The sequence below is a fragment of the Fukomys damarensis genome, unplaced genomic scaffold (genome assembly GCF_012274545.1).
Source record: "Fukomys damarensis isolate Sample0158 unplaced genomic scaffold, DMR_v1.0_HiC HiC_scaffold_37, whole genome shotgun sequence".
NCBI classification, from domain to species: domain Eukaryota; kingdom Metazoa; phylum Chordata; class Mammalia; order Rodentia; family Bathyergidae; genus Fukomys; species Fukomys damarensis.
This window is the reverse complement of record NW_022900949.1, coordinates 25,319,490-25,333,835: the sequence shown is the minus strand read 5'-3', so window position 1 is coordinate 25,333,835 and position 14,346 is coordinate 25,319,490. Positions and strand designations below refer to the sequence as shown.

The 14,346-nt window shown below is 36.7% G+C and overlaps 1 protein-coding gene across 5 annotated transcripts in view; it reads right to left on the bottom strand.

The window, feature by feature from the left end:
* St8sia6 (ST8 alpha-N-acetyl-neuraminide alpha-2,8-sialyltransferase 6) overlaps window positions 1-14,346 on the bottom strand; it is an 82,642-nt gene that overhangs the window by 28,734 nt on the left and 39,562 nt on the right. For all 5 annotated transcript variants that reach the window (XM_010607115.3, XM_010607113.3, XM_010607114.3 and 2 more), the window contains one exon: window positions 7,438-7,524. In XM_010607115.3, the coding sequence (XP_010605417.1) occupies window positions 7,438-7,524 (87 nt within the window). The remainder of the gene's footprint in view (window positions 1-7,437; window positions 7,525-14,346) is intronic.

Below are 14,346 nucleotides of genomic sequence, written 5' to 3'. Positions count from 1 at the left end.
AATATATCTGAAACATAAAACGCATGACTGAACCCTTCTCATGCTTTGCAGTTTGGCTAAGGGTTAATCTGAGCTATTCCTCGATCCACAGAAGTCTCCTTCACAACTGGCATATGAAAGTCCAACAGGGCTCCGGGAGCTGAAATGTACCATAAAGTCCACACAAGCTTGTGAGAAGAAAGCATGAATAAAGACTTAATTTCAAGCAGCAACTACGATAATTAGTTTCCCCCGTTATGGCTGATACATGCACTTTTTATGTTTTTTGTTGTTTTTACAATTTTGAAAGAGGAGCTTATATATTTGAGTAGAACACAAGAACTAAACCAATGTAAAAGAAAAGTATAAAAATACAATTATCAATGTAAAGGAGAAATCAACTGAAATGTACTCAGAAGGGAAGAGGAAACCACGAAACACTGAAATTGCGCTATCTGCTGGGCTGCCACACAGCGCTTAAACAGTATTGATGAAGACGTTGCAGGTGGTGTGACAGGGAGACGGGGCCTGGAAAGGAGGGGCGGACCTGGAGGACGCGTCTCTGACGAGGGCACACATTGCGGTAGAGCTACCATGGAGTATGACTTGGGATCTAAGTTTTGAAATAGAATTTAGAAGACCAGTGAATCCCATACGCGTTCAGGGCATTTTTCTGGCAAAGTTTATATTCTGAAGTGGAAGGAGAGGAACAAGTCCCTAATGTACAAGAGCTAGTTTCTGTTATTAAATCCAGCAGAAGTAATGGCACGATGTGGCTTGGGGTGCTTTTCTAAATGCACAGGCACGCAGCATGGCAGGACAAACATGATATGATGGGATATTAACAGTGAAAATGGTCTTTTGATGCAAAGGAAATTGAGGGAAATAGGCTTTTTCACTCTGACAACTGACCCAAAGCACTAATCATAAAGTACACATATCTTCTTAAATTAAAAAAATAAAATATGTATCATTCTCAGTATAGATCACAAACAGCAAGTATTTAAAGGCAATGGAGGGGCCGGGGATTTAGCTCAGCGGTTCGGTGGCCTGCCTTGCAAGTGCAAGGACCCGAGTTCGATCCCTGGTACCAAAAAATAAATGAATAAATAAAATAAAAAATAATGGCAATGGGAAGGAAAACAATGGCTCAGAAAAATCAAGATGGTCTTGTATAATCAAAAGAAATCTGGAAAAATGAGAACCAAGACCTGTCATGTAAAAGTACAAGATCCCAATGATGAATGCAACTGTAGTGTATACGTAAAATGTGCCAATAAATTCAAGGAGAAGAAAAAAAAAATCAAAAGAAATTTGCAGTACAGATAATTTTTTTTTTGTTTCTATCCAAGGAATCTGTGCTACAGAACAAAATGCCTGGAACATAAATATTGCTCAATAAATACTATCTTAAGAAAAAAGTGTATGCGCTTGAAGTGCTCACAAAATAAACAGCATCACTGTTTTTGGAGAAATGTTTCAGATGATAACCGAAAACTTTGTTGCTAGAACTTTAGCATTGGGTTTTCTAGTTCTGTGACTTCTTGTAAAATACTGATTAATTTACCTATCACCTTATTTGCATGATTTCTACCTTCTACAAAGTTAGGTTATTAAACAATGCCATTGTAACAATGCAAATGGCATACAGCTTTTTAAAAATATGATGTGGCGTATAAGTTTGGTTTAAAAATGTATTTTTCCAAGGAACTCAAAAATGAAAGCAACATCATGGTTTTTATTTTAGAAATATCAATGAATCCAATAAGACAACACTGGTATGTTTCTTCCATATTCAATAGAAGAGACATACACATACACTCACACAAACACACACACACAAAGAACTCTCAAAAAACTTTAACTTCATCAAACCTGAGGGGATAATTTGAGTTTAATAAAACTGCTACTATTTAATAGTTATCTTTAACAAAGTAATCAGGCACAAAATGCTTGTTTCACAAGTCATTCTAAAGGTATCTCATTTGCCTGGGTTAACTATGTGCATTTACATTTAATGTAAATATTTTCAGTAAAGATGTGATTGATAATATTAAATTTCTTGGATTTCAACTCACATTTTTGAAACACCAAGGTGTTTAAAGAAATTAGATGATATTAGGGGATCCGAAGAAACTAAAAACAAAAAATAACAATGTATATATTCCTGGGGAAAAAGGTGAAAGTAACCTGAAAACTAAGCAGCATTGCTGTGTACCTATTATTTCCATAATTGGTTACACAAATAAATACAATTCTTTTAAGTTAGAAACCCATTCAAAGAAAGCTAATGCAGTAATTACCATGCAAGCCACCTAGGGAATTTAAGGTTAATTACTGAAGCACCAAGTTCTTCTGCTGGGATAAAATCTGTTTACTAGAAGTTTCCAGATCTCCATAAAGGCCTTTTTTTCAAGGCTGAAGGAGTGGAAGAGAGGAAGGAAGAGGAGAAGGCATTTCGAATGAGGTTTAATTTCAAGTTAAGCATCTTGATTTATTCTCAAATACCTGGGTGTCACACTCAAGCAAATGATTAGCGGTCACTTTCTAAAAATGAGTGGGAAGAACTGGGAAAAGAAATCACTGGTTAGATTGAAACTCAGACAGATGCTCCACAAGTTATTCTGTGTACTGGACAGTGATGGGAGTGGTGCTTCTAACAGGAAAATCAATAAATTCATTTAAAAGCACCAGAAGGCAAAGAAAGACCTCAGCAGTGTTGAGTTTGTACAGTTATATGTAAGTGAAATTAGAAAGAAAGAAAATAAGAGCAAGGTATCTTTACCTCTGAGTGAAATCCTTTTATGAGGGTCCATTAGAACCTCATAAAACTAAACAAAATATCAATTCTCAGATGAAACTTAGGATGTCAGAAGGAGAGAGGGTGTAAACGGGAGCCAAATCCATACCTTGGCTGGTCATGACCATGTTTACACGAAAGGTTAAATAAGAATCTCCATCCCAAAGCATACAGAGCTTCATATGCTGAAGATTCCTTGGTTGGAAATGCTTGAGCTTATTTGGGGTGTCTTAGATGCCTTGAGAACCTAGTAAACCTTATAGATCCCTTCCTCAGAAATATTTACAAAATTCCGTACGGGAACTCAAGGGATTTAATCAGGCTCTGGCATGGACTTTGGATTTTACAACTTTCCAGTCAAAGCTCTCATGTTTCCAGGTAAAGGCTCAGGGAAGTTAGAGACTTCAAAGATCTGAGATGCACAGTTCCATACAGAATAAAAAGAAGCTTACGAATCTATAAAAACAGGACAGAGTCTTGCATGGCACAAAAGAGAATTGTTGAGAACACAGATTTTAGAGTCCTACTTCTTACCTAAGACACCTTTAAACACAGTTGTTTTCCTTTCTGGGGGGAATCCGTTTTCTCTACAAATTTATGTTGTTCCCAGACCAGGTGTCTCAGAGTCAGCTCAAATAGAATGGGCTGTCTTCTCAAAGGCATTTTCCCTTTGAAACCTTGTTATTTATCTGTAGCATCATGATCCTTCCAATGAACTAGAACCAAGATTTCTCGTTTGGCTGTGTTCTTTTCTTATTCCCCCTCTCTTTTTAAGTACAGAACTGGAAGTCATGAAACAACCAAGTCCTATCGAGTCTTTGGACATGTGACCATTTCGTGGGTCCCATCTATACGATGATGCAAAGATTAAGACAGGCCTCCCCCAGAGAGCTCATGGCCAAGGTTCACTCCCTTGATATTTTCATAGCTAAGCATGGATGGCTTAGGTTCTCATTTCCTATGGTCATTTCTACAACCAGCCTCTAACTACCCCGACTCCTTTAGATGACAAGCTCCCTCCCTCCCAACGCTCCAATTCACACAACATTATGCTGGCTGAAGACTTCCCCTACAATGATAAATTCATCAAGGAACTCTCTTGCTGGGAATATCTCTACTGTGTTCCTAGTATCTGCCAAATGCCTATAGGCTTTGATAATTAAAGCGCTCTGCATCACAGAACTTCCCCATCTATCCACACTCACCTCCTTTTATCCCTACTACCCTGTAGTACAAGTTCATGGCTCCCACCCGCCCTAGCCTTGAAACTAACCACCTTTTATTCCTGACCTCATTATTCTCAAATAGGTTTCTCCCTCTGCTCTATCTGTCCTCAGAGCTGCAGCTCAAGTCTTGCCTCTTTCCACAAAAACGTTTCATCAAATTATACCCCACAGTGATCTTGACATGCTATATCTCAGAATTTCTCCGAGTCGTTCATTTGGACAGTAAATCATCAATATTCATACTTTTGCTTTCTGTCTTTCCAAACTGACAATGGGTAAACTCTTTGACGTCAGTACAGAAACGCTGCATTTTTCTTGTTTACTTTCTGTGCATCCATTTATTTAATAACTGTTTTTTGAGCCTCTCTTTTATACACAGTGTTCTTTTTATAATTAAAGGGCTCTATGGCATTTTGACATAATAAATCCTAAACAAATATACGTTGATGAATAAATCTTACCCCCTTTATTAGCAAGTAGCATGTTTATTTAAGAACAAATTTCAACAACTGGGTTGCAGAAGGATTTAGAAAATATTCACTTTGCTCCTAGTTATCAGAGTTTAATGTAACTTTTGCAATGGCTGCTAAAATTATTGCTTTTCAAGGATCACATTTTACTTTCCTTCAATTTGATGTAAAATACTATAAATAAAAAGAGAAAGCTCTTTAGCTACTTGACATCTATAACAACAGAGGATGTTTCTATAATACTAGTTTTATAAATAGGCAGAGACTCTCAGACTTGGCCAGCTGTATTAGTAAAAATTTAGGAAAGTGGATGATTAATTAGGATTTAATTGCCAGACTTCTGTTGTGGGTTTATGCAAGTTAGCTTACAAATACAGAGTATCTATGAAACAAATATTATAATATAGTACATATTCAAGAAAAGAAATAAACGTCACCATGACTATTCTCTTGAGCGACAGCAAATCTTAAGTGGTAATAGCCACAGGTGTTTACTTCAGTTGGCCCTAGGGATGAATAGGCCATTGGGTGATTGTCATGGTTACCGATGCACTTTATACCGAGATGGTACTGAGGGGAAATGTATCATCCGTCATATGACTCCTATCCAGTGTAGTCTCCAGCACAGATGCTCATGCAGATTTGGATTTCAAAAGACTGCTGATTTTTATTTTTTAAAAAAGAAAGGAAGGCACTGCGCCTGCTTTGTAAGCGCAAGGTCCTGAGTTCAATCCCTGGTACCAAAAAGAAAGAGAGAAAAAAAAGAAGGATAGCAGGAAGGAAATTGGAAGGGAGGAGGAAGGGAGGAAATAGAAAAGTGAGGAAGAGATGGAAGGAGGAAGGGAGAGAGGAAGAAAGGAAGAAAAAGAAAGGGAAAAGCTCTTGAAAAGAAAATATTTTTTAATCAGATATTGTTTAAGAAAAGTTGCAGAAATCACTTAAATCTCTGAATAATGTCACTTTCTTCCAGAGAGGATTTACTTTTGCTTCTATTAGACTAGGGGCAGCTCTCCTAAATACAACTGAGGATTTGGGAACTGGCCTTTTCCAGGGCTTGCCAGAAGCCCTGCTCAGCCTTGCTGCTAAGACTTCACAAGTACACCAGGCAAGTTCCTCCTGAGAAAGTGAAGCCCCGAACGCAGGGCTCGCCTCTCTAGTCTTTCCTCTTCCTCCGGATCCCAGTCCCGTAAATTCTCCTTGTGCCAGTGGCTTCCCAGTGCCTTCAAATGGGGTTTAGTGTACTTTGTTTTGTTTGCTTTACCCTCAGGAGGTTTGTCCTAAATTAACTTAATCCTGCTTTGATTTCTACTCTCACTACTTACCTGTCTTTACAGCTGGATGGCTTTACAATTGCCCAATAGCTCACTAACTTCTTCCTTTTTTGCCTACTCAGGAAGAAGTTCTCTCAAAATCAGGCTGTGCTGCCACTCTTAGCCCTGTGATAGTTCAGGTGATGATTGTGAAACTTTTTACCGGGTCTCCCTGCCACTAGGGTCTCTGAAGTCCAGTCTTGAATAGGATTGCGGAGCAGAAAATATGAAATAGTTAATCATGAATCCCTTTCCTGGCCTCTCACTCTGAAATGACAGCCAGAATGCAGGATGACTTGATATCCACGTGTCTGCCCGACGTAGGGAAGAAATCTACTTTTAATTTTGACCCAAACAGAAAGGTACTCTTTCACCCCAAAAGGCTGACCTTTCTTTCATACTGATAGCAGAATCAGAGACAGTTTCTCTAACCACGCCAGCATAAACTGACGAAGGAGGGGCAGGCAGAGCCACAGCTCCACGCAAAGAAGATCTGGCTCCCCACAGAAAGGAAAACCAAGCAGCAAGGACTTCCTAGAGTATTTTAGAAGGAAGCTAAGTCTCATTAGTAAGATTTTTAAAGACTGAAAATATGAACAAGTAAAGCTAGACGCATACCCCTTGACTGTAATACAACAAAACAATTTAACACAGCTCAACCCCTCAGTGGGGTGCACAGGAAAGCATCACAATGTGGCAACAAAACCAAAACAAATGGAACCCAGAATAATCCAGCTCAGGCAAGCACAGAGACAACTGACCTAGCTGTCATATTTGGAAGTACTGAGGAAGGGGCACCAAATAAATATCCATCTAGCATATTACTTTAACAGGAGTTATTTCTACCTACGAGAGCTTTCGTTGTTGTTTGTGTGTTTGTTTTGTCTCATTTTGTTTGACAGTGCTACAGACCGGACTCAGAATCTTGCACGTACTGAACAAGTGCCCTGCCACTGAGTCACAGCTTCAACATTTTTTACTTTATTTTTTATTTTGACACAACTTCTCACAAAATTGCCCAGGTTGGCCTCACACTTGTGATCCTCTTGCCTCAGCTTCCAGAATAGCGGGTTTGACTGACACCAGCCTCTGTGCCTGTGACAAGTATTTCTTCAGGGATCACCTGGAACGCTGATTTGCTGAGTTGATGGCTTGTCGGTAGGTTATTACCTAGAGTGTAACAACTCACACAGCAGAATGTTGCTTGCGTGAAGAAGCTAATGAAAAACTGGAAGAGAATTTGCAAAAAAGCACAAACAGCTTTTGTTCTTGAGTGATAGGATTATGGATGCTTTTCTCCCTTTTATGTATTCCAAACATTCTCTACATCCATTTTATTTATAAAGTAAACAAATAGATTCCAAATATAAATGGTACAAATAAGTGACATCTTCCAAAATGCAATAAAAAACATTTTAAAGACTTTCTTTCCAAGTTTCAATTTTTGTCATTAATTCCAGTAGCAAAATTACTTACTTCTGTAAAAGGAACTGAGATAGAATCCCATATATCTCACATACAGGTCATAAAATTTCGATGGCCAGTGGGCCTCTAATTCTAGTTTTGTTTTAATGATATGTCACCTATTTTTCTAAAAAGCAAGTGAGCAAAAGATTTCTTTCATTCATATTATTTATGAAAAATTGTGTTACCTGAAGTTCTCAAATTCTTCTGCTTGTCGTCTCCATGGGCAGCTTTGTATGCTTGTGATCATCTGAAGGTACTCACTCTCCGAATATCTGCACGATAAAAAATGGAAATACATGAAGAAATGTTCAGTATCACTGGCTATGCGAGAAATGCGAATTAAAGCAACAGGGACACTCCATCTTGCCCCAGAAAGAACGGCCGTTAGCAAGAAATCAAATAATAACCAATGCTGATGAGTCTGAGGGGGAAAAGGAACCCTGCTCCATTGTTGGTGGGAGTGCGAACCAGTACAGCTACTGTGAAAATAAGTATAGAGAGTCCTCGAAACACCAAACGTAGCCACTTCATTCCACCCAGTTATTTGCCTTCTAGGTATCTTCCCAAAAGAGTTAAAGGCATCATATTACAGCAATCCACACATACTCAAGTGTATAGCAGCCCTACTCCTAATAAGTAAATATTGGAAACAGCCTATAAGTTCATCAAGAGATAAATGGATGAAGAAAATATGATATTTACACACAATGAGGTACTGCTCCTGCCATAAAGTCATGGTAGGAAAACTGATACACCTTGAGACCATAACGTTAAGTGAAGTAAAGTAGCCACACGAGCTTAAATAATGCATGGTTTCTCTTATATGAGAATCCCTCCAAAGGAGTCAAGTGTCAATGCAATTAGAAAATAAAGGTCTCATGTATTGCATCTTAGAGAACAGTTCTAAAATCTACTCATTTTGTCCTCTATGTCTTCTCTGAAACATAGTAAGGTAGATACAGTTAAATATCATACTCTTTTCAAAACATCTAAGAACGTGCAACTTGCACATAATTATTGCGTTGGTTTCGGAACTCACAAATTGCCCGTCTCGTGGACCAAGCTTTACAAACCGTCGTGGAGTCCAACTCAAGTACATATCTCACAGTCCTTTCATCTAAGCTTTAATCCATTGACAAACAATAATATTCTATAGATGCTTTTCACACAAATACATAGCTAATTATTTTTTCAGACTTTAAATGGATAATTATCTTGGGAGGTACAGATAAAATTTTCCCAAAATAACTATCTGAATTTTTACCTTTGAACAGCACATTTTAAAAAAACAGATTGGACTAAGAGAGATGTGCGTAAATATAAAAACCTGTAGGCACAGTAGAAACCACTCAATCAGTGTTGGGTACGATTCTAAGTCCCCAGTAGTCTTCCTTCTATCAAAACACTGCCATTAAATATTAATTCCTAAAACAGAGAACACTGTTTAATCTTTAGGAGTGCTCACTTGAAATGCAATTGTCTCTTTGTGTGAGAAAAATCCTTAAAGTTTCTTTCAATTGACCTCTTAGTCACTAGTTGTCAACCATTACAGATCCAGGGCGTATAAGAATGAGAGAGAACACACGCTCCTGGGGGCATGGGAAGGGACAGGTACAGTAAGAAGACTAGTTTTGGGAATTTACTTCCATGCCCACATAAACACAGTGAAGACCCTCCAAAGTTCACCTCTGAAAGAAAGTGTTTCCTCTAGGTATGAAATGTAGCCAACCAAGCTACTCCTCTTCCCTGAAATTTGCCTTCTTCATGGGTTTCCTTCCCTTCAGTAATGCTACCAATAGGAATTAAACTATTTTCCTTTAGTTTCCACAGACAAGTATACAGAAAAGCTAACAATCTCAAGACAGTATTAAGTACCAAAGAAGAGGGAAAGCAAAGAGCTACCACAGGGAGGAACTAAAAATAGTTTTATAACACATAGGCAGCCAACCCTAACACATTTAGCTCACTCCCGTGGGTCCTAGGACTTGTCTTAGTAGACTGAGTGCCTCGAGACCTCTAGGCTCTGACATGAAAACTTGGTCTAGATGTGGCATTTCCTAGCTAAGTGAACATTGCCTGTCTCTTCAGATGGAGGTCATCCAGAGACTCTTTTGCAAGTCACTGTTAAACCCTAAAAGAATATACATTTAGCAACTTACCCAAAACTGTCTCTATTCTGGCTCTTTCAGAGAGACATATCACCCTGACTCTCTCCTGTCTGGAGAAGTTGTGTCTACCATCAACGTATGGATTTAAATCTAGTAATACTGACAAGACAACACTCACAGTACTGTGTATACAAAGACCTATGAAACAAGGTAACCAAAGAATTGTTTTGTCTCAAAGCTCAACTAAAGAGAAAATAGAAAGGAATAAAGGCTGAATACTACTATCTAATTAAATCAGTGAGAACTGCAATTATACTTTAAGTTACCAAAATACAATATAATATGCAAAGTGAAATGAAAAACATCCTACTATAAAACTAAATGTGTCAGAGTTTAATTTTTTTCAATGTTACTGGTTAGATAAAAAAAAGTAAATTTTTTCACCATATACAGCCAAGATTAGTGAATTTGTAGATTTAGCTACAATTATCAGTTTAAATATTTAAACTATTGAAAATCTAAAACCAAGAGAAAAACAGTGAAAAAATGAACAAAGAACAGTCACCTGTGAGACAAACTCAATTGTAATTATATTTCCAGCATGATAGAGGAGACAAAATTACAGAAATAATGTTAAAATTTTCCAAACTTAATGAAAACTATAAATCTAATGATCTAAAAATCTCCCAAACCCCCAAATCCAAGAAAAATGAATGAAAACAAGACACAGGAAAATAAAATTCTTTAAACAAGTGAGAGAATACCTTAAAAGAAATTAAAGAAAAAACATATATATCAAAGAACAGAGATAGAAATGGTAGAGAATTCTTGTCAGAAACAATGCCAGCTAGAAGACAGTGGAAAAGTAATATTCAAATACAGAATGGGATTTGAGGGATACTGTCTCTCTGGAACTCTACACTCAGAATGTTTTAAACTACCAAAACTGCTATACACATTCAATGCAATGCCAATTGAAATTCAAACACTGTATTTCACAGAACTAGAAAAAAGAATCCAAAAATTCATTTGGAACCACAAGAGACCTAGAATAGCAAAAGCCATCCTAGGCAACAGAGACATGGCAGCGGGTGTAATAATTCCCAATTTGAAACTATACCACAAAGCCACTGTGATAAAAACAGCATGATACTGGCAAAGAAACAGACCTGAGGATCAGTGGAACAGAGATGGTAAGACCCAAAAACAAATCCACATGTACTCAACTACGTCATCTTTGACAAAGGAGCTGACTATCCTCAGTCGAGGAAAGATAGCCTCTTTAATAAATGGTGTTGGAAAAACTGGATCTCACCCTGCCACAGATTAAAACTAGACCCTTATTTCTCACCATGCACTAAATTAAAATCCAAGTGGATTAAAGATCTAAATGTTAAAACAGAAACACTAAACTTGCTGGAAGATGTTAGGCAGAACTCTTGAAGACATTGGCATAGGAAAAGATTTTATGAACAAATCTTCAGTAGCACGGGAACCAAAAGAATGAACAACTGGGATCTCATTTTATTTAAGAGATTCTGCACTGCAAAAGAAACCATCAACAGAACTAAGAGACAACCTACAATGTGGGAAAAAATTTTTACCAGCTGCTCCTCAGACAAAGGACTATTATCTAGAATATATAAAGAACTCAAAACAATCAGCACTCCCAAACATAAAGACCCAATTCAAAAATGGGCATCTGAAATGAACAGACATTTCTCAGACAAAGAAGTAAAAGCAGCAAGTAAATATATGAAAAAATGTTCCACATCACTGGTCATTCAAGAGATGCAGATGAAAACAACACTGAGATTCCACCTCATCCCACAAAGAATGGCTGCTATCAAGAAATCAACCAATAACAAATATTGGCAGGGTTGTGGGGAGAAAGGAATCCTTCTCCATTGTTGGTGGGAGTGCAGACTGGTGCCACTACTATGGAAATCAACATGGAGATACCTTAAAGAACTAAGTTTAGAGGTTCCATTTGACCCAGCCATCCCTCTGCTGGGTATCTTTCCAAAAGAATGAAAAGAATCACATCACAGTGATACACGCACACCTATGTTTATAGCGGCACAGTTTGTAACAGCTAAAACTTGGAAACAGCCCATTTGCCCATCAGTTGGAAACTGAATAAAGAAGATATGGTTTTTCTATAAAATGGAATACTACTCAGCCATAAAGAATGAGAAATTAAATTCATTCATAGGAAAATGGATACATTTTAAGGATATATTCCTAAGTGAAATAAATAAGTCACACATGTGTAAATACCAAATAGTTTCTCTGGTGTGAAAAACTATAATAGTACATAAGATCCAAATGGTATAATTGACAATGTGAAATAGGAAGAAAAGGGCTAAAGGTGTAGGGGAGGTGGGAAGGGTAGGGGAAAGGTAATAAGGGAAAAGAAAAAAATATGAGAAAATGAAAAAATGGAAATAAAGTGTTTGTAAATGGGGAGGGGAGGAGGGAGTGAAGGGAGGGCAGGGACAAGGGGAAAAAATGAGAACCAAGACCTGTCATGTAAAGGTACAAGATCCCAATAATGAATGTAACTATACTGTATACCTAAAATGTACCAATAAACTCAATGAGGAAAACAAAAAGAAATGTTTCAAAAATGAAGATTAAAAAAGAATTCTAAGGGCTGGGGATTTAGCTCAGTGGTTCCGCTGCCTTCCTCACAAGCACAAGGACCCGAGTTTGATCCCTGGTACCAAAACAAAACAAAACAAAACAATTAACAGTTCAAAATGAATACAATAATATAATGTTGGAGAGTTGTAACATAGGTGACAATCACATGATTTGACAACTACGGAACAAAGGCAAAATGGCTGGGGATGGGAAGGAAGAGTCAGGAATAAATAATTTGAAAGTAGACTATAGGAAGAAAAAGATGTAGACTCTAAAGCAAATGGTAAAAACTACCAAAGCAATAAAAATGAAATCATAAAAATAATTTTAAAGAACACAGAAAAAGAAGGAAAGGAAGCATAAAAGAGGCAAATAGAGAACAAATAGAAGGTGGTAGATTTAACTCCAACCATATGAATAATCACATTAAATGTAAATGCTCTAGACTACAAATTAAAAGCCAGAGGATGTAGGATTAGATTTTTACGAAAGTAACCAATTATAAGCTGCCTCCAAGAAATCTATTTCATGTAAATAGCCAAGTAAGTTAAAGCAAAAAGATGGGGAAAGATGTACCACAGTAGAGCTGATTAAGAAAATGCTGAAGTAGTTATATTCCTAGTAGATTCTGAGAAAGAAATGTTACCATGAAAAAATAATATTCCCGAGCAAGGAAAATTACCATGAAAAAGAAAGGGAGTCCCTAAAGTCAATGAAATAATAAGAAAAGAATCAATGAGGTCAAAAGCTGGTTCCTTGAAAATGTCCATAAAATCAGTAAACCTCCTGCCTCACTGATCAAGAAACAGTGACCATGAACAAATGATCAATAATGGGAATGAGAGAACATGAGGTGTTAGCAGTGCTTCAGGTATAAAAACAGTATAATGACTGTGCTAAAACTTGACTGACTTAAACACAATGTAATGAAAGACACAAGCTAACAATACTCACTCGAGAAGAAATAGATTCAAGGATAGTCTTGTAATTACTATAAAATTATGATTAAAACCCTTGCCACAAAGAAAACACCAGGCCAAAATGGCATCATTGGAGAATTTTATCAAACGTTTAAAGAATATTAATACCAAGACTACATAAACGCTTCTAAAACACTGAAAAAGTGGGGGCACTGCCCAATTCACTCTATGAGAACATGTTAGGTAGCAAAACTAGAAGACATTAAAAGAAAAACTACAGATAAATATCCCTTATAAACATAGATGTAAAAAGCCCCAGCAAAACATTATGAAACTGAACTCAATGATACGTGAAAACGATAAAGTTCTATGACCAAGTGGGCATGTATATCAGGGATATAAGATTGATTTGTTAGAAGGCCAATCAATGCAACTTACCATATTAATATAATAACAAAGAGACCTCCCTCTCAGTTCAATGAGAATCTCAGTATGTGAGAGAAGAAAACATGTGACCTAATCCAACATTCAACCATGACACAAACTTTCAACACATTCAGTGTACTATACTTCTTGAAAGGCAGCTACAAAAAATCTACAGCAAAGATCATACTTCATTGTAAAAGACAAAATACTTTCTCCTTGAGATTAGGAACACAGGAAAAGAATATCCACTCTCATCATCTCTATTCAATATTGTATGGAGCTCTAATCAGTGAAAGTAGGCAGAAAAAAAAAGCCTAGATTTAAAAGAAAGAAGTAAAACTATTATTATTCAGAGATGATGTGCTCATTTCAGGAATCTACAAAAAAGCTATAGAACTAATAATTTAGCAAATTTTAGGGTAACCAATTCAATGTACTAAATCAATTATATTTCTACACACTAGCAAGAAATACTTGGAACTAAAATTATCATTTGCATTTATAACATGAAAAATAGAAAATAGTAATAATTTTGACCAAAGATAATGGGGTCTGTAGGCTGAAATGTACAAAATATTACCCAGAGAAATTAAAGAATTAAATAAATGAAGTGAAGTTATCGCCCATGTTCATTGGTCAGAAGATTCAAGATTGTCAAATTCATTTATAGAGCTTGTTTAAATTTATTTATAGAATTGATGCAATTTTAATCAAAATTCTGCTGAAATTAAGTATTTTCTGTTGAAACTAAGAAGCTGATTCTAATATTCATACGGAAGTTTTAAAGATCTAGAAGAGTCAACAAAATAAGAAAACTTAAAATGAAATTAAAAGAGGTGTAGTACCTGATTTCAGGACTTACTATAGCACAATGATAATCAGAGCAGACAAAAATCAATACAGAGAGAACAGAAAATTCAGAAATAAAGCTGTTCAATATGGGCAGTGGAAAAAGTATAATCTTTTTAATAAGCATTTTTGAAATAGTTACCTA